This window comes from Myotis lucifugus, unplaced genomic scaffold, assembly GCF_000147115.1.
Source record: "Myotis lucifugus unplaced genomic scaffold, Myoluc2.0 scaffold_109, whole genome shotgun sequence".
Lineage (NCBI taxonomy): Eukaryota > Metazoa > Chordata > Mammalia > Chiroptera > Vespertilionidae > Myotis > Myotis lucifugus.
Window position 1 is genome coordinate 3730506 of NW_005871157.1, and position 22072 is coordinate 3752577.

General features: G+C 40.3%; 1 protein-coding gene across 2 annotated transcripts in view; it reads right to left on the bottom strand.

Moving 5' to 3' along the window:
* Positions 1–15500, bottom strand: part of FRMD5 (FERM domain containing 5) — a 283025-nt gene extending 267525 nt beyond the window's left edge. Inside the window, exon 1 of one of the 2 annotated variants that reach the window (XM_006093115.3) lies at positions 15228–15500. In XM_006093115.3, the coding sequence (XP_006093177.1) occupies positions 15228–15329 (102 nt within the window). In that variant the 5' untranslated portion in view covers positions 15330–15500. The remainder of the gene's footprint in view (positions 1–15227) is intronic. The other variant, XM_006093116.3, reaches the window with a different exon arrangement.
* Between the last annotated feature and the right edge of the window lie 6572 nt (positions 15501–22072).

Here is a 22072-nt window from a genome sequence, read left to right on the forward strand (position 1 = left end):
ATACATAATGAATAGAACTCTGCTATTGGACAGAGACAGCTTATAGGCTTTTACATGACAGAGAAGGATATCCCTCAATACCATTTGATTCCCCTTGCCTTCCAAAACAACTTTCTAATTTGGTTTTCCAAAGTCTCTGATTCTAAAAGAAGTGCCTACAATGACAGAAACTAGTATTTACTATCCCAATATAATAAACTGAGATTCTGCATTACCAAAAAAAAAGCTCTATGATTTTGATTAGCATGACTCAATCCTCCAGCATCTGATCTGTGTTGAATGAGTAGATAAAACTATTTTGTGTTCTGCAAAGTTAAGGACCAGATCATAGACTGAAACCGTCACCAAGCTCTTCCATTAACATCCTATCTTTAAAAGGAATATTTGCATTTTTTAAAGAATATTATTTACAGTGGGAACACCAAGACAAACACTATTGTGCTGTGGACAAATTTCGTGTGAACTACAGAACGTTTGTGCTAAAAGAGAGTGGAGGGGGTCTCCTATTTGAGTCTCATTTTACAGATGAGAGGTTAAGTTGCATCTGAGAAGTTGTTACCTGCTCAAGGCTTCAAAGTTAATTAGTCAGAGAGGCGGGCTTTTCATACAGGTCTCCCAACTCCCACAAATCAGTGGGGTTTTTTCCATTGCACTCCACTGCCTACTGCATCACAGAGCAGTAAAAAAGGTCATACAGAATCCCAGCTCTCCCACTGGCTAGCTGTGAGGTATTAGGCAAGTTATTTAACATCTCTAAGCCTCATTGTACTCATCTGTAATTAGGGACGATAATATTTTCTATCAAATGGGTAGGATTAAATAAAAGAGTGCATATAAAGTGTTTATCAGAGGGCCCAAAACACATTAAGTACTCAAAAAAATTTTAATGGATCAATTAACACATATTACAATTAAAATATATAATATTTACATTATATCAAATAACCCTAAAACACAATAATGGCACCATGTTATGTAGCCGTACATTTATTTTCATTGTAATTATGTCAGAGAAACATTAAGGAGAGGAACAAAGAATAATAAGTAGGCAAAAAGAGACTAATGAAATATCATTTCCAAACCCTTAACTTATCTTTTTATTAGTCTATAACTGACTTTATTTTCAAGCATCATATATCAAAACTGATCTACTGCCCTAACTGGTTTGGCTCAGTGGATAGAGCACCGGCCTGTGGACTGAAAGGTCCCAGGTTCGATTCTGGTCAAGGGCATGTACCTTGGTTGCGAGCACATCCCCAGTAGGAGGTGTGTAGGAGGCAGCTGATCGATGTTTCTTTCTCATCGATGTTTCTAACTCTCTATCCCTCTTTCTTCCTCTCTGTAAAATATCAATAAAATATATTTTTTTTAAAAAACTGATCTACTTATAAATAATCCTACATAATATTAAAGGTAACTGGATCCTAATCAAGTGAGAAAACTTTGTATAGTCATTCTGAACCATAAATCCTAACTAAAAATAATAAACTTATTTGCTTAGTTTTCCTGAGCAAGGAAAGGTGATTTAAAAACTGTTTATTATTTTTTAAAAATAAATTACATATAAGTATCACTTTAAATGTATGCTACACATTTTGATATGTAGTACTTTCATCATTGTTAATTTTTTTGATTTTTATGGTTATTTCCTTTTTAATTCCTGATTCACATAGGATTGCATCTTAAGTTTCTCAAAGAAGTACATTTTAAGAACATTTTCTTTTATTATTTTCTAACTTAACTGCCTACATTATGGTTAGAGGATGCGGTCTGAATGTTAGCAATTGTTGGAAATTAGTTGAGACTTCCTTTCTGACCTGGCAGTTGGTCAGTTTTTGTAAATGTTCCATGTATAATTGAAAATAATCAGCATTCTGCATTTATTAAATGCAGGATTCTATTTAAATGGCAGATCAAGATTATTAATTTATTACTCAAATATTCTGCCTGATTCCTCAGCTTCTGATAGTATCTCTCACTGTAGTAATGGACTTGTCATTTTTCTCCCTATAATTTTGTCAGTTAATGTTTTATATATTTTGAAACTGTGCTGATAAGTACAGATAAATTCATGATTGTTTTATTATCAAAAAATAATAAATAAAAACTGTTTATTATAATTACAGACTCACAAGAAATTGTAAAAGTAGTATAAAGATGTCTCATATATCCTTCCCACAGCTTCCCCTGATGGTAACATCTTATATAACTATAGTACAGTATCAAAACCAAGAAACTGATGTGTAAATTAAAATATAATTCACATCATAAAATTACCACTTTAATGTGGGCAAGTCAGTGGTTTTTAATATATTCCTAGAGTTGCACAACCATCACCACTAACTAACCACCTTTTAAAGTCACTATAACATAATTCTAAAGACCAGAAAATCTGATGTATTCATTTTGTTTATTTGTTTGGGGTTTTTTGTTTTGTTTTGTTTTGTTAATCCTGACCAAGCATATTTTTTTCAACTGATTTTTAGAGAGAGTGGAAGGGAATGGGGGGAAGGGGGAGTGCACACACGAGAGAAAGAGAGAGAGAGAAACATCAATTGGTTGCCACCCACACAAGCAAATAGGATTAAATCTGCAACCCAGGTACATGCCCTTGACTGGGAATCGAAATGAGACCCTTTGGTGGGTGAGGGGGACACTCTAACCACTGAGAAACACAGGCAAGGACTGATGTGTTCATCTTTAAAAATCTGTTTAGTTCAAATCAGAGGAAACTTTACATTTGCATTATTAATAATCCTCTTAATCAGAGGTAATACTTTCATTCATGCACATCTACAATCAACCTTTATTAAGCCCCAGGTAAGACCTTAGCTACTAATGGTACAAAGATTTCATCTTTGCCTTTCAAACAGTTCACTGTCTAAAGCAGTGGTTCTCAACCTTCCTAATGCCGCGACCCTTTAATACAGTTCCTCATGTTGTGGTGACCCCCAATTTCATTGTTACAAATTGAACATAATTAAAGCATAGTGATTAATCACAAAAACAATATGTAATTATATATGTGTTTTCCGATGGTCTTAGGCGACCCGTGTGAAAGGGTTGTTCGACCCCCAAAGGGGTCGCGACCCATAGGTTGAGAACCGCTGGTCTAAAGAGAGGTAGACGTGTACTTAAATATTTACATTTTAATGTGGAAAGTGCTATAATAAGATCCCCCAAGGCACTGCCCAGCAACACTGGGTTGGGAGTCCACCCTGGAATAAGGAGGTGATTTGATGAGAGACTGGTGATTCCTGCAGCAAGAGAAAATGCATATGCAGGATGATAGGAAACAAAGCTAAAAGACTATAATTCAGTAGGCAATGGGAAAAGCTTGAAGGATTTTAAAAAGAAATGATCAGAGTTGCATTTTGGAAGCATGTGAAAGGTAGGAATGGGCCCACTGCTCCACGGGAGGGTAAAACCTAGACCAGTGATGGTGAACCTTTTGAGCTCGGCGTGTCAGCATTTTGAAAAACCCTAACTTAACTCTGGTGCCGTGTCACATATAGAAATTTTTTGATATTTGCAACCACAGTAAAACAAAGATGTATATTTTTGATATTTATTTTATATATTTAAATGCCATTTAACCAAGAAAAATCAACCAAAAAAATGAGTTTGCATGTCACCTCTGACACGTGTGTCATAGGTTCGCCATCACTGACCTAGACCATTTGAACGCCATATCTGGCTAGCATAAATGAGAGGCTCTGATGCCTGCCATCACTGAGGCTACAGTAGGAAGAGGAAGACTGAATTCATTGTGATCCCTATCATGCCTCAAAAACACCTGAGCACTTGTAACTTCTTGCATGTTCCAATTTCATCCTACCTAACAGAAGAAGCCTGATGGAGTGAGGAGTGGATTCAGCTTTGTCATGCTCCAATAAAATCCTGCTGGTCATTAAAATATTGAAAAATTTCTCTACCGGTGGGCAAATAGCCACTGCCCTGGAGGCTCCTCCTCTCTTCCCTGGAACCACCCTCAACCTCAATCATGTCTGACCCAGCAGAGGGCCCCGGACCCAGCTCCAGTGCACTCCAGCAGTTTTGGTCAGTGAGGTATTCACGGTGACTCATTGATAGTTGAATATTCTAAGTATCACTCCCACATGGGGGGCAAGTCCAGAGAGATACTTTAAACCAGCGGTTCTCAACCTGTGAGTCTCGACCCCTTTAGGGGTCGAACGACCCTTTCACAGGGGTCGCCTAAGACCATCGGAAAACACATATATAATTACATATTGTTTTTGTGATTAATCACTATGCTTTAATTATGTTCAATTTGTAACAATGAAAATACATCCTGCATTTCAGATATTTACATTACGATTCATAACCGTAGCAAAATTACAGTTATGAAGTAGCAACGAAAATAATTTTATGGTTGGGGGTCACCATAACATGAGGAACTGTATTAAAGGGTCATGGCATTAGGAAGGTTGAGAACCACTGCTTTAAACCCTTAACCCTCTACTATCACACACAGCTGCAACAACAGAAAAATAGATCTCCAATACCCTTTCATTATCCCCCATCCAGATTCTCCCTCCAGACCCAACCAGGTATTTCTGCTTAAGGCTCGTCTTGCTCCATCCCGACTATTTCTCTGATTTTGATCTTTAGTGTCTCCCCTCAGGCAATTATTTCAATCTCCCTCAAATTTCACTAATTTCAGCTGCCTAGAGTAAAGACTTTCCTGGCCATGAGCAGTCACCATGTCCACTCAATCCCTAAGTGTCACACCTGAAGTCACGTAGACATAGAGCCTCACTGGGTCTATTCATCCATTATGAAAGAATAACAGAAAATTCTGAACATACTGAAAATTCATCTCAGTCCAGCCCCAAGATGTCAATTTATTTAGATGTTTGTGTTATCTTAAGCTCCAATTAATTAAAATACAAACACTTGTGTTAAAAGTAAAGGATATGTATCACATTGTTTTAATGTATATCTATATATGTTTTATGGTTGAATACTTTTAAACACCTTCTGCCACCACTATCATCATAAAAGGTGTGACCACCACACAAAGAATTTGACAATAAGCAAAGGTATAGTTTAGTAGTAATGGCAATCAGAAATTGTGATAAAAGACTGTATTAAATGAGTGGCCCAAAGTATAAGTTAGCATAAAACAAAGGAGATAATAAAAGATAAATAGAAGAGCTATTGTGTCAGAAAAGATGGTAGGAAATAAAATTATGGAATCTGGGAAGTAAAGTTTATCCACTTCTGTCAGTTTCTTTTCTTTTTAATATATTTTTATGTATTTCAGAGATGGAGACATAAAAATATCAATGATGAGAGATAATCATTAATTGGCTGCCTCCTGCATGCCCCACACTGAGGATCCAGCCTGCAACCCAGGCATGTGCCCTGACCGGGAATCTAAGTGTGACCGCCTAGTTCATAAGTCGACTCTCAACCACCAAGCCCCTCCAACTGAGCTGTGGCTATTCATTTAAAACATGCTTATTAAGTTACCCAAAGTATATTTGAAAATAAGCAAAGAAAGTGTTGATTTTTTCATATAAGCTATGCTGCTTATGAAATCTGACACTGCAATAGTTGGTTCAGTATCTTATATCCTGCAACTATACCAAGCAAACTTCCATTCCATTTTTTTTAAAAACCTATTTCACATGCACTGAAATCTAAAGCTTGGCATAGATTGAAGAAGTTGCATTGTAGTGCTGGAACTACCTTATGTTTTGATCAGACTTTTATCTTTCAACAGCCAAATTTCTTCTGAGTGGGCTCCCAACGAGCTGATGAGATATTCTGTTGTACAGATGAGTGTGTACTGTGAAACTGCAGGCTCAATATGCCTCATAACATCCCAGGCATCATTGCCAGTCCATACAGTCCTTCTGATCCACAAACCTCCAATTCCATAATAACTCGGGGTGGGGATCTTTTGGGGTTTTCTAAAGGGAAAAACCTGCAAAGAGGGTAGGCTAGCTGCCTTCTCCAGCCTAAATTACCCCTAGAAGTACTAGTACTTGAGAGCCTTAGGTGACGTGATTAATTCTGCTTCCTTGTGTTGTGATCAATGTTCTTATCTGCTTGACTCGTGCCAAGCAGATTCTTACTGACACATCCTGCCTAGAGCTTCTGGAATCCTTTGGGACTCCTAAAGCCAAGTCTTCCACTCAGGTGTCCTCAAAATAAGGCTGGGGTCCAGGCCCTTGAGTTAAATCAAGCTATAGAGAAAGAGGCTCTGCACCTGCCTGGAGGCAAAGGATAATGTGCCTGTCTATGGATGCCTGGATGGAACCAGACTGCAAGGGTTCACAATGATTGGCTTCTTCCTACTACAAGTTCAATGGAAGTGGCCAGACATGTGAGTGTGCCTGGGGCATGCTGTTTTGATGTACCACTATTTCTTTTAGGTCTTGGGCCTGTAGGCCTTTGCTAATTTGTCTGGCTCTCATAATACCATTTCACAGCAAGCCTCCTTAATCTCTCCAACAAAGTGGAGTGCCCGTATTGTCAGTCATTCCCTATTCATCAGTCTTTAGACTATCCCTTCTTTTTTTCCTTTTCCAGAGCAAAATAACCTATTAGCATTGGCATTCTGCCGAACACTGATTGCCCAAATGCCAAATAGTGCTTTCTTAGAGGCTCCCATTCCCAAAGCTCTAGCCTGGCATTGTTTTGAGGGCTAAAAGTGCACCCTGTGTAGGGCTGGGAACTTTGAAGCTGGCAAGCCTGGGCTCACTGGGGAATCTAAAGCTGCACTCCTTCGTCTTCTAGCAAAGCTATTCTTGGTGGCCACTTAGGTTTGGGAACAGAAATGCTAAGTATGCCTTTTAGGGATCCATGGGTCACAGCTCCTAACTGTTAACGCACAATTTAGGTGGCGATGTATCAGTTAAAGGATTTTCAAACATCAGTTAAATGTTGGGATTTGATACCCTCATTTTTGGTCAGATAAGTAAACTGATGCCAGGGATGAGGTCTCCTGGGAATGAAATTCACATGTAGTTGCTGCAGCCACAGAATTAAGACTGATATCTGAATCTACCTTTTCTTTAAATGGTGCCATTGCTGTGCGAAGAATCTTAATTTGTGTTATAGTTTTGGAATTAGATTTAACCCAACGTCAGCTGTAAGCGTTTATTTTTAGTTTAGATCGACTCCTCTGAACACGTCAAGAATGACTGAAATTTGCTGACAGTAATTTTTCCTAGACAAGTAGATTTCTGTTGTTTGCCTCAACTGTACCAGAGTAAGTCAGATAAACACAGTAAAGACTACTAGTAAGCATGTTTGGCTTTACAGTTTTAGCTTTTCTACCTAGAAGGAGCCTGCTATTTTGTCAGCCTGGAATGCCCTTTACTCCCCCCCACCCCAGCCCGTTTTCTGCTTTGGAACGCTTTCATGACCTAGTTCAAATCTCAACTCCTTTGAGAAATATCTGCTAATTTTGAGTCCCTGACATTTGCACCGCCACAGCCTATCACCTTGTCACAGCCCTGAATTCCAGGATGTTTCACAGTTTGCTATTTACATGTTTGCAGTCCCTCAGCCCTTGGGCACCTTTACTCCTTCCTAATCCCTCCGTGCTTTAATTTGTAAAGATTTTCTTGAAAATCAATATACAAATATAAAATAATCCAATTATTTTTAGGTCATGGAACACAAGAATAAGGGCATCCAATTGGAATTATGACCCACTGTAGAATGTTTAGAGTCCTGCCCACTTGAAGATAGTTATGCATATCTGCAAAATAACCTAACTTTTACCTTACAAAGGTAGAGGACCCGTTAAGGCCATTGCGAAGAAAAGAAAAAGTTAAAAAATGTGAGACTGACTCTTGGCTTCTCCTTCTCCTTCATCTTTTATATTCAGTCAATCAACAAGACTCATCAACTTTGTCTACTAAATCTCTGTATAAGCCATTAGTAGTGATTCTCAAACCTCAGCAAACGTAAGACTCACCTGAGAGACTTGCTACCATAAAACAGATTGCCGAGCTCTACCCCCCCCCCAAGTTTCTGATTTATTAGGTCTGCAATAGGGCCAAGAATTTGCATTTAATAAGTACCCAGGTGAAACTGATGCTGATCATCCACAAGCCATACTTTGAGAAGCCACTGCTTTAACCCATGTCTTACTCTATTCCTCTTGCTTTTAACAAGGTTCACAATTTCTACAAAAGGAAAAGCGCCCCCGAGTTGTGACACAGTAAGATGGCTCTAATAAGACATAATAGCTAGGTTTGGTCCTGACCTTGAATGGTTTCCCTTGGTAAGCAGTGATTGTCTGAGGCTTTGAAACAATCCTTAATATACAGGAATGAATCCTAAAGCATTTCTGGAGTGGTCTAGAGTGTTTCTAAATATGGACCAGCAGATGAGGTCATGGTTATGCAGGGAGTCAGAAGTAGAGGAGGGGGAATAAAAGCTATAATCACCGTCAAAGGGGTGTTTTCTGTAGACAAGTGAATGGAGCTATTGTACACAAACTCAGTAGTTGCCAAGCATGTGGCCTAATTATTTCGCCTGTATGAGCATGGCACGGAAGGATCTCCTTAGAGGACTTATTTCACACAAGTTGTGTCTAGTTTGACGTTAGCAAGCAAAAGCCTGGAGAATTGGAACCTAAGAGTCTTTACAACAGTGGTTCTCAACCTTCTGGCCCTTTAAATACAGTTCCTCATGTTGTGACCCAACCATAAAATTATTGTCATTGCTACTTCATAACTGTAATGTTGCTACTGTTATGAATCCTAATGTAAATATCTGATATTCAAGATGGTATTAGGTGACCCCTGTGAAAGGGTCGTTCGACTGCCAAAGGGGTCGCGACCCACAGGTTGAGAACCGCTGCTTTACAAGTTCCTGCCTTCCATATCCAGGATGTTACACAATTAGGTTGGAAAGACCACAAAGGTAAAAAACCATTCTTAGAAATAGTGTAGCAATTACAATCGGTGAAAGACCAATGCAAGGGCCCTATCTTGTTCAAAATGTTGCCAACAATAATGAGGGTCACAGGGTGGCCTTGGGAGGCAAGAGGTCCGTAATTGAAATCCAGAAGCTGGCCTCCCACAGAAACTGTTCTCTCTAGTCTAGCTTTGGCTCTACCTATATTAAAATGTTTGTAGACGTTCAAAAAGTTGTATTGCCAACTTAAAGGAATGGAAGACCCAGCTACGAAGGACATGACCAGGTGTTTTGCATTTCTAACGAATACCCAGGTGAAACTGATGCTGATCATCCACAAACCATACTTTGAGAAGCTACTGCTTTAACCCATCCCATGCTTTAGTACTCTTCATATTTCTCAGCTGCATGGGAAAACCATTAAGGTGGTTGGCCTGAGCCCCGATGGTTAAAAGGCAGAGATAGAGGGGCAAGAACTGCCACCTGGCCTCTAGGAGAACAGCACCCTCCTCCCTAAGCACCATGTAGTGAGATACAGAAGCTGTGGGGTTGTTGCCCATCCTCCGTTATACGGTATTCACATCTGTTGGACAAGCTCTGGCGAGGCACAGCTGAAGAAGAGTGACCTCCAAGAGGCGGCTCCACGAAACAGGGTCTGCAGAGTCAGACAGAATGTTACAGATGAGACTGTCAGAGAGAAAATGAAGTCAGCTTAAAATAGACATAATTAGAAACAGGTTGGGAAGCGTGGTTCACTTCCTGTTGGGGCAAAATGTTAGAAAATGAGGCTGTGAGGAGGTCATTTAATGTGATACTGACTTAGGGGAAAGGAGTAAAGGAGGGTTCTGTGACTGGGGTAATCCCTATACTCAGTATTTTAATTCTGCCAGACCTAATGCTCCTTGAAGCGCTGCACTACAGTGTTCATTTGACCTAAGCCTTCTAAACCTGCAAAGATGGAGAGGCGGGACCCGAAAAGCTTGAAATCCTAAGAGATAAACTTAAAAATCATAGAAGCTTTAGACTGGAGCTCCGCTTATTCAACAAAAGATAATTGCAGAAAGTTATCAAAGACCTCAAAGGCTCCATAAAATACCATATTTACATACTGTACCTCTCACCAGGGAGAAGAGTTGCAGAAAGGTTTAGAAATGGATGAGGTGAAACTATAAAAAGGGTTGTACAGTTGTTAGGAAACGTTTATTGTTTTCAGGCATAAGAAATTTTAGTGTTGAAGCTAACACAGCAATCATGTACCAGCACAAACAAATCAAAACAAATATTTATTGAACTATAACCATGTAAAGCAATGAACTAGGTACTATAATTCTTAGGGCTTAAGATTTACAGTTTTCTCTTGACTCTCTTCTTTATATGTTCTAAAGTACAGTCTATCTGAAAATAAAGTTCTAAAAGTAATTCAAAATATTTTAATATAGTAATTGTTACATCACTGGCAAATCCCTTCTAAAACTAATGCCTTGCTTCTTCTTATTGTGAGTTATACATTTTAATACCTATACATAAACCAAATGAATAATAAAAATGACTACTTTCTGTCTTTAGGTTGTTTGATTTCATTTTGGCAAACGTTTTTGTGTGTGTCATATTAATGATAGCACAGACATGGTAAAGAATCTCTGGACAATGTAGCAAACAGAAGACTCAAAAACCACGTGCTCTTCTATTTTGCACTATGTTGAATAGCCTCATCTAGCATATTCATTCCAAGCATTTAATAGAATGCAAATTAATACAAATACCATTGAGTGAAACCTGCTGTGGTGAATGCTTCTAGGTTTCTCTTGGATGCCACTGATGCTTCCTTAAACAGTACTTTTTCAAACACAAAAAGAATCAGAGCAAAAATACACATCTAGAATTTACCTTCTGTATGAAAAAGGATGATTTGCATTTTCTATAATGAATGTTTAAATACACAAATTAAGAAACAGAATACAAGGGATGTTAGGATTCTAGAGGTCTAATTTTGGAACTATCTTCGTCTTAAGAATTAGTTTTGCTTATTATTGTAACAGAGATCCTGAGACAGCGTAATTACTTTTAAAATAAAATATTTTTTAAAATTCATGAAAATACGATGAAACCAAGGATTCCGCTTACCAAATAGGAAGCTGAAGTTCTTAGAAAAGACAAATCACGGTCCAGGCGATAAGTGCCCCTCTAAAGCCAAAGACTGGGTAGGATAGAAGTAAAGCAAACCTGAACTCTTAAAATTTAAAGAATAGTTCTAATCAAGATTCCAATCATCCCAGCTTTGGATTTTACAATTTCATTGAGATTTATCAGAAGTCCTTTTAAGGGAACTTACAGCTTAAATAAAACATTTCTCAATTCTATTTTTTATTTGCACAGAATAAGGCCCAATGTAAGTATAGTATATGACTCTGTTTCAATTTTCCCTATTATTTGTAATATTTCTAACTAATTTTCTCTTTACTGTGAAATAAGTATTAATATTCCCATTTTATAGATGAGGAAATTAAGGTACAAACAGGTAAAGTGACAGGGAGAATGGATAAAGGGGAAAAGATGGGATTTAGAGACAAAAGAATCAGCCACCTGCTAGCTTTGAGCAAGTCCCTTCACCTGGGCCTGTCTTTCAATTATAAAATGAGGGTAATACCACCTGCCTCTCAAATGAGTGAAGCATATAGCAGAGAGCCTCGTACAGAGTTAGCCATTCAACAAACATCGGCTCTCCCACGAATCCACAATCCCATTTTCTTCAGCTGGTACAATGGTTATAACGTTGTGAGGTACATGAGATACTATAACACAGGTAGAATGCCTGACAACTACAGGGCTCCATACATCTGTTCTCTCCCCTAACATTGCCTGCTTTACCCTTACACGGGTAAGGGTACAGTTACTAAGTGGCTGAGCCACATCAAACCCAAACCTTAATTTCATTATAGAACTGTCTCTGCACACACACATTTTTATTAATGGTAGCACCTCATTAACTGCAAAAACCAATTTAACCTAGCTATTTAGTCAGTAGTTATTTTAATAGGTTCCAGTAAAATCAAATTCATTTCTAGGGTAGCTCTACTTTTCAATAATCACAGAAGGGATTAATATTTCTGACTTGAAAATATGTATTTTCCAATACATATTTCTACTGGCATTTATGCAACAAAGATTCTTAATATTTTATAAACTATTATAACCTGAAAGATAGTTAAAAGTTTATTCCTTAGGATATCATATGCCTACCCTTTAAAATGACTCCATTTGGTATATTGCATTCAAAGATATTAGGTAGCTTTTTTACTTTTCCTATTTTTCTACCAAGTAAAATAATAAAGTAAGGCAGTAAATGTGGTAAATAAATATAGATACGAATAAAATAAAAGAGATGTGTAAAAAATATGGACCAGATCTGCATTTATGAGACAATGACCTTCAAAACTGGCAGGAAGCTGTGAACAATGTTCTTCAACAGGGGAGCAATTACACTACAACCTTACTATGTATGTGCACTTTCACTTCTCATGGTCTACAAATACATTTGCATATCAGAAAGAATAAAAAGAATAGTTTGATAACTGTGGCAACCTTCATTGAGAGGACATAAGGCATTTTCATTACCTTAATAATCACATCCTAAATGTCAGATCAGTATAACTGCTGCAATATTAAAGGCTAGAGTCTAGCGGCTAGACCAATACTTTTGACAGAATTTCCTACAACTGAAATTTACCAAATGTGGCTATTGCAACTCTGCTTTGCCTAAGTGGTCTCTAATTATCTCAAGAAGCACTGAAATCTTTCTGATATAGATACCTATTTAAATAAAAATATGGCATACAATACCATAAGGAAAAGAAGTTCAAATTGTCACCACATTTTTAAAAATATACGGTACTGCAATTACTAAAATGTTGGGAATATTGCTTTTTTAACCTAATAAGTAGCTCACAGTTTCTTTCAATTCTCATTTTAAAACCCCTGTACCCAGTATTTTACAAATAAGCACACAAACACATGCACAGAAATGCACCAGGGGAAAAGTTGCTAAGAAAAGCTTAGTCTCTGAATGCTCAGACAAGCTATATAAACAAAATTAATTTCACATAAAAATACTGCCTTTTCTTACATTTCCTCACACAGACAAATGCAAAAGCAATTCACAATAGTGGTGCCCCAAAATAACCAGATTACATATACTTTAGAATTCCTGTGTCTTTTAGATTTTATGCAAGAATCACCATGCACAATCATTAACATGTCTCGACAGTGGACACATTACAGGATGGTCACTTTATACCAAGCTTAATTTTTAAAATTGTATTTTTAATTTTCCTAAATTTTTGTAACATTAAATTATAATAAGTAAACACAACCACATAGTAAGCATAAATCCAAAAAGTTCTGCTGAACTTAAAAATAGTATATTTTCAATAGTAATGAAAACTACCCACAACTTTAAAGGTTCTACTAACTGGGAAAAATAACCAATTGCCTTATTGTGATACCTTAAAACCACAAGATTATCACTATTGGCGTGGAGGCATGAACTGTGTTCCATTTTTACTCTACACCTTGGCAAAAGTTAATGACCTGTCCTGGAAATTTTATGTCACCATGTGTATACCCCAAAAGTCTTTTTAGGAGTCATGAAGCCTAAATCTTGCACTGCCCTTAATATGCTCTTGTGCAAAGCCTTAAATTTTAAAACAAAAGGATAAATACTTTAAAAGCTCTAGACAATGTATTCAAATGGTGAAAATGTCAACTCAATGTTTTCTCCTCCCCCATTAAAAACAAAAAACTGTACATGACATAAAGATACAATAGAAACAAAAAGTGGCATGCCACTTATTCAGTAAGGAAATAACACATAACATCTCTATCATATTCAACTACAATAATCCTTTCACTGGATGGCTAGCATCTTTATGATTGCCTAATCTGTATTTAAGTGACCTTAAAAAGAGATTTTGTTCTTTTTCTCTGCCCTCACGGATCTTTGGCAGCAGTCATCACTTATGCCCAGAGCTGGTCTGGGAGGCGGGGGGAGTGGAGTGGAGAGAAGGCAGAACTGAGCACGGAGTCAGCAGAGGCAGCTGCTCTCCTACACTACCCAGCGTCTTTCTCACACACCGCTATTTTCCGCTATTGAGCACCGTCAGCAAATAAATAAATGGGGAAGGGGGGTAGGCAGGGAGACAAAGAGGGTAGGACCCGGGGCCGACAGTTTTTGTCTGCCACATCGGAGGCGAGAAGCCCTCTGATTTCTTGCTGAAATAGGGATCAGGTGAGACCCCTGCGGGTTCAACTCAATTGGCTTCTCCAGAAAGAGCAGTTTTCCGGCGGGGAGCGCAGGACCCACCCGGCTGGCTGAACTGAACACCAGAGCATTGTCAGTGTTTCCTACCTCTGACTTTAGAGGGGAGGGGAGAGGGCTGTGACTGCGTTCCTGGGGAAAACTACTCCTCCTGACGTGCCACACAGCAGCAGTGAAGGAACATAAGCCAGAGGTTGTATGTAAAAAGCCCCTCAAAAACACCAGGTTCTGGGAAAATGCTGGGCAGCATTATCTTATTGTTGGCGTTTTTTTGTAAGTCACCATTCTTTCTCGCCACTGTCAACCCTCAAATCGCCGGGACTTGTTGCTAAATCTTCACCTCACGCCCCCCCCCCCAGAACTGCCCATCAGAATAAGATTTGGGGAGCGAACCGCGGGGGGGGGGGCTAGATCTTTAACATGCAGAGGGCAGAGGGGCGGGAGGGGGTGCCTTCAATAAGCCACTAAGGATGGGGTGCGGCGTCAGGTCTTCCCTCCGAAAGGTCTTAAGCAAAAAAATCTGGGGGGGGGGGCGGGGGGGGGCTTTTATAAAAAAAAAAATTATTCTTTCACCCCAAGGGGAAAAAAAAACAAAAAAGCGCCCTTTTTGGGGGCGGGAAGAAAAAGCCGGGCCCCCCCCCACGGGGGCCCGGGGGAGGGGGAAGTCCTGGGTGGCCCCCCTCTCTTCCGGGGTCCCGGTTTATAGTGCCCCCAGATGGGGTGGTCTCAAAAGAAAGGACGAAGCGCCCCTTACCCGGGGAAGAAGCAGGAACGAGTTTGGGATTCCGGAACGCTGCGACTCGCCCCGCAGCGGCGCAAAAACGCCCAGTGCCTGGCCACGGACAGGGGCTCGGGAGGAGGCGCCCTGCAACGGGGCCGTCCTCCGTAGCCAGGCGCGGACAAAGCGCTGGGGTCTGGGGCGACTCCGGGCAGCGGCCAAAGGAAAGGGCCAAGTTGGCCAGACTCGGGAGACGAAGGGGTCCCGCGGGCGGGGCGGCGCGGCACTGACCTGGATGGTGCAGGTGTACTCGCTGTCGTCCAGCAGCCGCACGGTGCAGCTGTACTCGCGCTCCAGGCTCCTGCTGCTGCCGCTCATCAACCTGCTCAGCATCTTCCCGCCCGCCCGCCGCCCCCGGGAGAGACGCCGCGGCGCTGCGGACCCCGGACTAGGCGCCCCTCAGCGGGGCAGCTCCGCGCCGAACCCGGGCACCTGCACCATCACCCCAGCCCGGTCGCCGCCGCTGCCTCCTGCTGGCCCCGCTCCTCTTCCTTCTCCTCCTCCCGGTCCGCCACCGCCTCCCCCAGCCCAGAGCCAGCACCGTGCTCTCGCTCCTCGGCGCCCTAGTGTTGGTGCCCAGCTCGTGGGGCGGGGCCTCGTCCGGCGGGGGCCCAATGGGGGTCAGCGCGGCGGAACCGAGTGGCAGACGGCACAACCAATTGAAATCGTAGGCTGGAATGATGGACAAGTTAGGGAAGCAATCACGGGAAAACAGTCGGAAAGAGCCGAGCCGGACCAGCCTTCTAGCGTCCCAAACGAGGGGTTCTTCTCCCTGCAGTTTCTACAAATGCTATTTCCCCTCCCCCGAGCCAGATGTGGGCACGCGGCTGGACCGACGTCTGCTGTTTGGAATACATCTGGGCTCTGCTTCAGAGGCCAAGTCCTATACTCCGCTCCGCCGCGGTTCCCGCCCTCTCAGGAGCCGGGGCGGTGCGAGACCACAATCCCAGCACCTGCAGAATGCACGCACCTTCCGCTCCAGACCTGGAGGCTGCCCCAACCAGCGATCCCACGTCTCCCGGACGAGCCTCTCTGCCCTCGCCCTTTTATTTGGGGGAACATGCACATTCTACAGTATTTTACAGGAGCTACTTAAGTGAAAGCTGGAGGGTTCGCGGAGATTCTTAAGCACCCAGGTTTAACCCCTAGAAAACCCTTCACTCTTAATACCCTTTGCCTCCTTCCTTTTATTTTCAGAAAACAAAAGGAGACCGGGTGTCCTCCTTACGCCAGTACGGAGCAGGGGGAGCGATGGCTCAATCAGTTCCTTGCACCTTTGAAACTAGAATTATGTCTTCAAACTTCTTCAACAAAAGTCAAAGAAAAAATTGTCTCCTGCCCTCTGTGACCCCTTCATCTCAAAACCTCATGTTACTGACGAAAAGTTCACTAAGGGATAGTACTCTCCCTCAACATTTTTTGATGGAATGAAATGCCATAAAAGAACCATATCAACACAGGACATTAATGCAGTGGTAAATATGTTAATTTAAAAATAATGAAATATGCAGTTGCCTATTATTTTCATTTAAATTGTTCTTGTTTATTTACACACATAACAACATGAAACCTGATACTGTCCTAGAAAAAAAATCTAACCTTTAAAGTATGCTTCTTCCCTAGTGTCTTTGGATTCAGTATTTCTCCCAATTTATTTGCTCCGAACCCTCTCTCCCCCCTTTGTTTGTTATCGCCTCAGTAACCTGGATTGCTTTCCTTATTAGTTGCATTCTCCCTGTAGCATTTAATAGGCATAGGAGGGGGTTCCTCTTTTCAATACAGTCCTGGAGGGAACCACTGAGTCAGGTTTCTAGCCATAAAACCAAGTGTGAGCTCTTCTGCTCTGTAGCTCAGACAGGTAACCTGATGCCTGCAACATAATAGGTACCCAATAGTTGTTTGTTAAATAAAGCAAATGGAATTGATAATTATTTTACAGTATCTAAATTCCAGGGGAAGATCTGTAAAGAAACTAAGAGAAATTCAGGAAAGTCCTGGAGATGAATGAAATTATTAATATGCCAAAGTAATATGGTACAAAGCTCAGTTTTGTTGTGTAGTTGAGAGAAGATAATGAGATTTCAGCTAGGCAGAACTTTTGTTGAAAGAAAAGATGTTATAGATGATATTTGTTATAGAATCTATAAGAGCAAGAAAAAATATCCCAGAAGCTAGAGGAAGACCAGAAGTGTGATAGTAAGGAAGTGTCTTTAACAGCTTATGCAAATAAGCAGCTGTTAGAATAAAAACACAAAGTACCATGAATCCAGAAAAGCTCTAAGGAGCTGAATGCAACCTTTTTTCCAAGTATGACCATAGATGCATTCAACAGCGATTAGATTGTGGCTGCTATGCCAGTGCATTAGGAAACAGTCCCGCCCTAGCTGTTTTGGCTCAGTGGATAGAGCATCAGCCTGCGGACTGAAGGGTCCGGGTTCGATTCTGCTCAAGGGCACATGCCCAGATTGTGGGCTCGATCCCCAGTAGAGGGCAGAGGCCACCGATCAGTGATTCTCTCTCATCATTGATGTTTCTATCTCTCTGTCTCTGCCTTCCTCTCTGAAATCAATAAAAACATTTTTTAAAAGAAAAAAAGAATCATTCCTGCTCAGCCTAAGAAAATCATGTTAGCTTAGATGCTCACCTTATTGAAAAACCAGTTAGATACTCATCCATGCTCATCCATAATATCCATAAAAAGCTTCAAACTCTCCCTTACTCTCTGATACAGAACATTTCGTGAAGGAGACAGAGGATGGACAAATAATGGGAGAAAAGCAGTAATCAATCAGTTTCTGGTTAGATGTATTTCTCTGCAAGACTCAAAGGGAACTAACTAAAGGCAGAAGTCTAAGGAGAACTAAAAAGAAAGCGCTCATATAAAATCAAACTGAGAAATACTTTGTTTACCTTTGTTTTTCTCAAGTTGATTGCGTGGATTGCCCAGGATAGAAAGGGTTTGTTCAATAAAAGGCCTCATGTACCCTTGAGAATCAGTGTCATAGCGTTAATGAGTTTTTTAGTATAAAGGAGGTCATATTTAAAATTAAAGTCCCAAGTACAATGGCTCTGAGCTATCTTCCAAATTATCAGGATGTGAGCTCCCTTTAGAGTTTCCCTCACTTCTCTAGATGGAGGAGTCCCCAGGGGAGGTGCTGTTACCCACGTATGCCTGAAATAACTGAACTACCCCTGCCTCTGCTTCAGATGTCCCATACTGTGATGTTCTAGGACACTGAGGTCTCTCCAGCCCGTGCAACCTCCAGCATTGCCTTGAGATTCAGCAAGAAGGGCACTGCCCTCTCTTCACCAGGACATCACAAAAAAGTCCCTTCCCCTCCAAGCACAGTTAAGATCACTACTTTATATAACACTATTAGAGAGGAAAAATAATCCAGAGTACTCTGCAGGTCTGATATGGCTACTCTCAAAGCACTTATGGACTAGACACAGGCCTGCCTTAGTGTCGACTTTTAGCCCGAGTCCATATGGCTAAAGATAGCTCCCCTTCCATCAAGAGTTCCCCTGACCATGTCCTGGACATCCAGGTCCAACCACTGTGAAGCTGAGAAGAAAACAACTCTCTTTGCCCAGTTTAAAGTCCACTTTTGAAGCCTTATTTTCTGTCCCAGATGCTGCCTGACTCTAGGAAGACTGACCATGGGAATATCTACTCCTTTAGAGGACACCCACCCTCCATCTCCAGGAGTGTGACCTTGACCTTTGACCCAACTGGACTATCACCTTAGAACATAACAGTCCAACATAGGCACATTTCTCACAAAGACTGATCTATTCAGTCTTAATATAGAGGTCCAAGTAGAACCTCACCAAATCAGTCCAGTCCCTTTGCATAACTATTTCTCTGATAAGCAGCGAGGATCATGACAGTCTTTGCCTTCTTGCATCTTTTAAATCTCAGCTTCTGTTCTCCTAAGAGCAAGGACTCAAACAAGGACAAGCACATCTTCACAGAAACAACAATAAATTCACACACACACACACACACACACACACACACACAATTTATAGATTTGGTATAAATCTACAGAGAGCAGAAACCATTCTGTTCTCTTCTGCATCAATGTCTGCAGAAGCAATGCTTATGTTCCACACACAAAGATTTGCCTATCCAAATGGAACACTCTGCTTCTCAGACTAAAGTATCTACATTAAGGTTAATGGTTACGTTATAGTTTTCCAAGAGCAGCACATGTATGTATTGTTTAATATGAGTAAACAATTTACATAGTTTTCCCAAAGCAATCTGCCTCTGAAGAAATGTTTGTCTTTTCTTTTATTAGGACATAAAAACACCTACAGTTTAAGAGACAGCTGTTCTACCTTCTATCAACCTTTAGGATTTTCAGTTTAGCTCCTGTTACACTCAGAAGTATTTTTATATGGAAATATAAGTGCAAACTATAAACATTTACGGAGCATTTACTATGTGTTAGGCACATACTCAGTGACAGCTTTCCAGAATACATAAGACATAGCCCAAAGAACATGGGAAGAGAAAATGTACAAACCCAAAAAGTTAACAACTTAGGAGAGAATGTTAGATGTGTGTACAATTAGCTATAATACAATACATGAAACATGAGCAAAGTACTACTGAAGCACAAATGGTAGCATTACTTAAGCATGGGAGACAGCGAAGTCTTGCAGAAAAAGCATTTGAGTTGGGCCCTCAGAAATAGAGTAGTATCATGATCGGTGCAAACAGCAAGGGAAGGATATAAGATGAGTGACTTTTTTTTTGAGGAGTGACATTTTAAGTAGAGAAAACAGAATAAGAAAAACATAGAAGCACAAATGTATATAGCATGTTTCAGAAATTGCAAGTAACCCTGGATGGATAGAACATGTGGGATGCATTGGCTGAGAAGAAATGAACTGAGGCCAGATCATATAGGACCTTCAATGCCATGCTTAAGAATATGGACTCTGTTGTATCAATGGGGAGGTGGGGGGATTGAGCTTTTTAAAGCAGAGAAGTGACCGTATCAGACCTGCATTTGGAAATGATCATTTTCATAGCAATGTGAATGATCAAATTAGATCAAGATGAGATTATTTACTGGAGTAAAAATGCATTTTGAAAACAATACAGTGTCTTTAACGAGGCATCAGAAGCATTTATAATAGGTCTCTCAGATGTCATTGACAGACCTTATTATATTCTCCAATTATGGTTCACTTTCTCTATATTTCCAGCTAATCTTCAACCATTGTTCTAGGAACAAAATGTATACAAAACAAAGCAAATTAATTCATTTATTCAAAAAAATTATTGACAGTCTACTATGTGCAAGTCCCTATGCCAGGTGCTGAGAGAATTCAAAGATGAATAAATCATATTCCCAGTCCTCATAGAATTTACAGTCCCATGCAATCTGCAAAATTACTTCAATAACACTTATTAAGTATTCAGTTTATATCCATTAATATTCAATGCACAGTGGTTGAAAAAAAGATATAAAGGGGAAAGGCAGCAAAGATATGAGAAATAGCCCAAAGATCATAGGCAAAAAATATATATACAAGAGGAAATCAGAACAGCCCATAGTTCTTTTTCCCCCTCATATTTCTTGGTTAAGAGTGTCAATTAACTACTTGCTCTGCAAAATGAGATAATTAACATCATTATACTTCCTCCTATCCTCTGTACCCCAGCTCTCAATTTTTGTGGCTTATATTGTTTCGGTTTTGTCAGGCTTTATAGTATTTACAGTTTTAGGCAAACATATTTCCTTCATTTGCTTAGTCTCTCTTCTGTATTCAAATGGGTTCAGTGCTTACCACCAGTCCTTTTATCTTAGCATCATCATTCCTTGGGTTTTTGTTTTGTTTTGTTTGTTTGTGTTTTTGTTTTTTATTCACATCCTGGAAGGTAAGTTTTCTTTGCTAAGTAGTTTGTTCAAGAATGAATAATGGCCACATTCCCTGAGTTGTGTGTATATCTATATTTTATTATTATTATTATTATTATTATTATTATTATTATTATTTTACTGATTTCAGAGAGAAAGGGAGAGGGAGAGAGTCCCTGAGTTCTTTTATAACTGCCTTTACACTTGAATAAGTTTTTGAATAGAAATACTACTTGTGACTCACACTGTTCACGCTCTTTCCCTCAGAATTTTGTGACCATGGCTCCGTTGCCTTTTCCCCGATATTTGCTATGGGGAAGTCTAATCTGAGTAAAAAATGTTCCCCCATAGGTGATTTTCTTCATAATTTTTCATGCAGTGACACATACTTCTTCACCCCATCATGTTTCTTGGCTATACTAGTAAATTCCCATTTTTCTTTGTTATATTCAGAATTGAACCCCGTTCTATACTAAGGTCTCTTTCCCTGTATCGTTTTTCTTAATAAAATCTGTTTTTAACTACCTGAACTCTATCCAGCTCTGGTTTTCTTTAACGGTTGTTTTTGTCAAAACTGGATTCTTCACCTGTCTTTCAAAACTCTTCTTTGTTTCTGCCATGCTCGAATGGCAGTCATGTCATTATATTTTATCCAGTTCATGCTTCGCATGGACAGACCTTTCAGAATTCCAATTACCTCTCATATGTACCAGTTTTTCTTCCCCTGGGTTAAGAGTTTGGAGTTGTTTCCTAACCATTGTTCTCTAACATGAGAATGTAGGATAAAGGGGAGGAAGGAGAGAAGTTGGGGCTGAGTGTTGCTCCTAAGAGTGCTGCTGTCTTGTGCGATTTCAGTTCAATGGATACCTCAGCCCTAGTCTCACCAGCCAGGAACACATTACACTCTTGCGTGATTTGTATCATTTCTTCTGCTCAGCCTGGTTCCCTGGAAGATGGAAAGCTCTGGAGGCCCTTATTGCCTCTGCTGCAGGCCTGTGGTGGTAATGTGCAGTTTTCTTGGCTTCCCCCATTCCATCCTCCCAGTGGTTGCTCAATCTATACCCTCAGAATTCTTCCCGTGCCAGTGAAGGAATGAGGGAGAAGCCTCAGAATGCTGTCAACTCCCCTCCACCCCCACCCTCTTTTCCTCTCAATGGCTTCTGAGGAGTAGAGGGCAGGGTGAGGAGCCACACCTTTCTA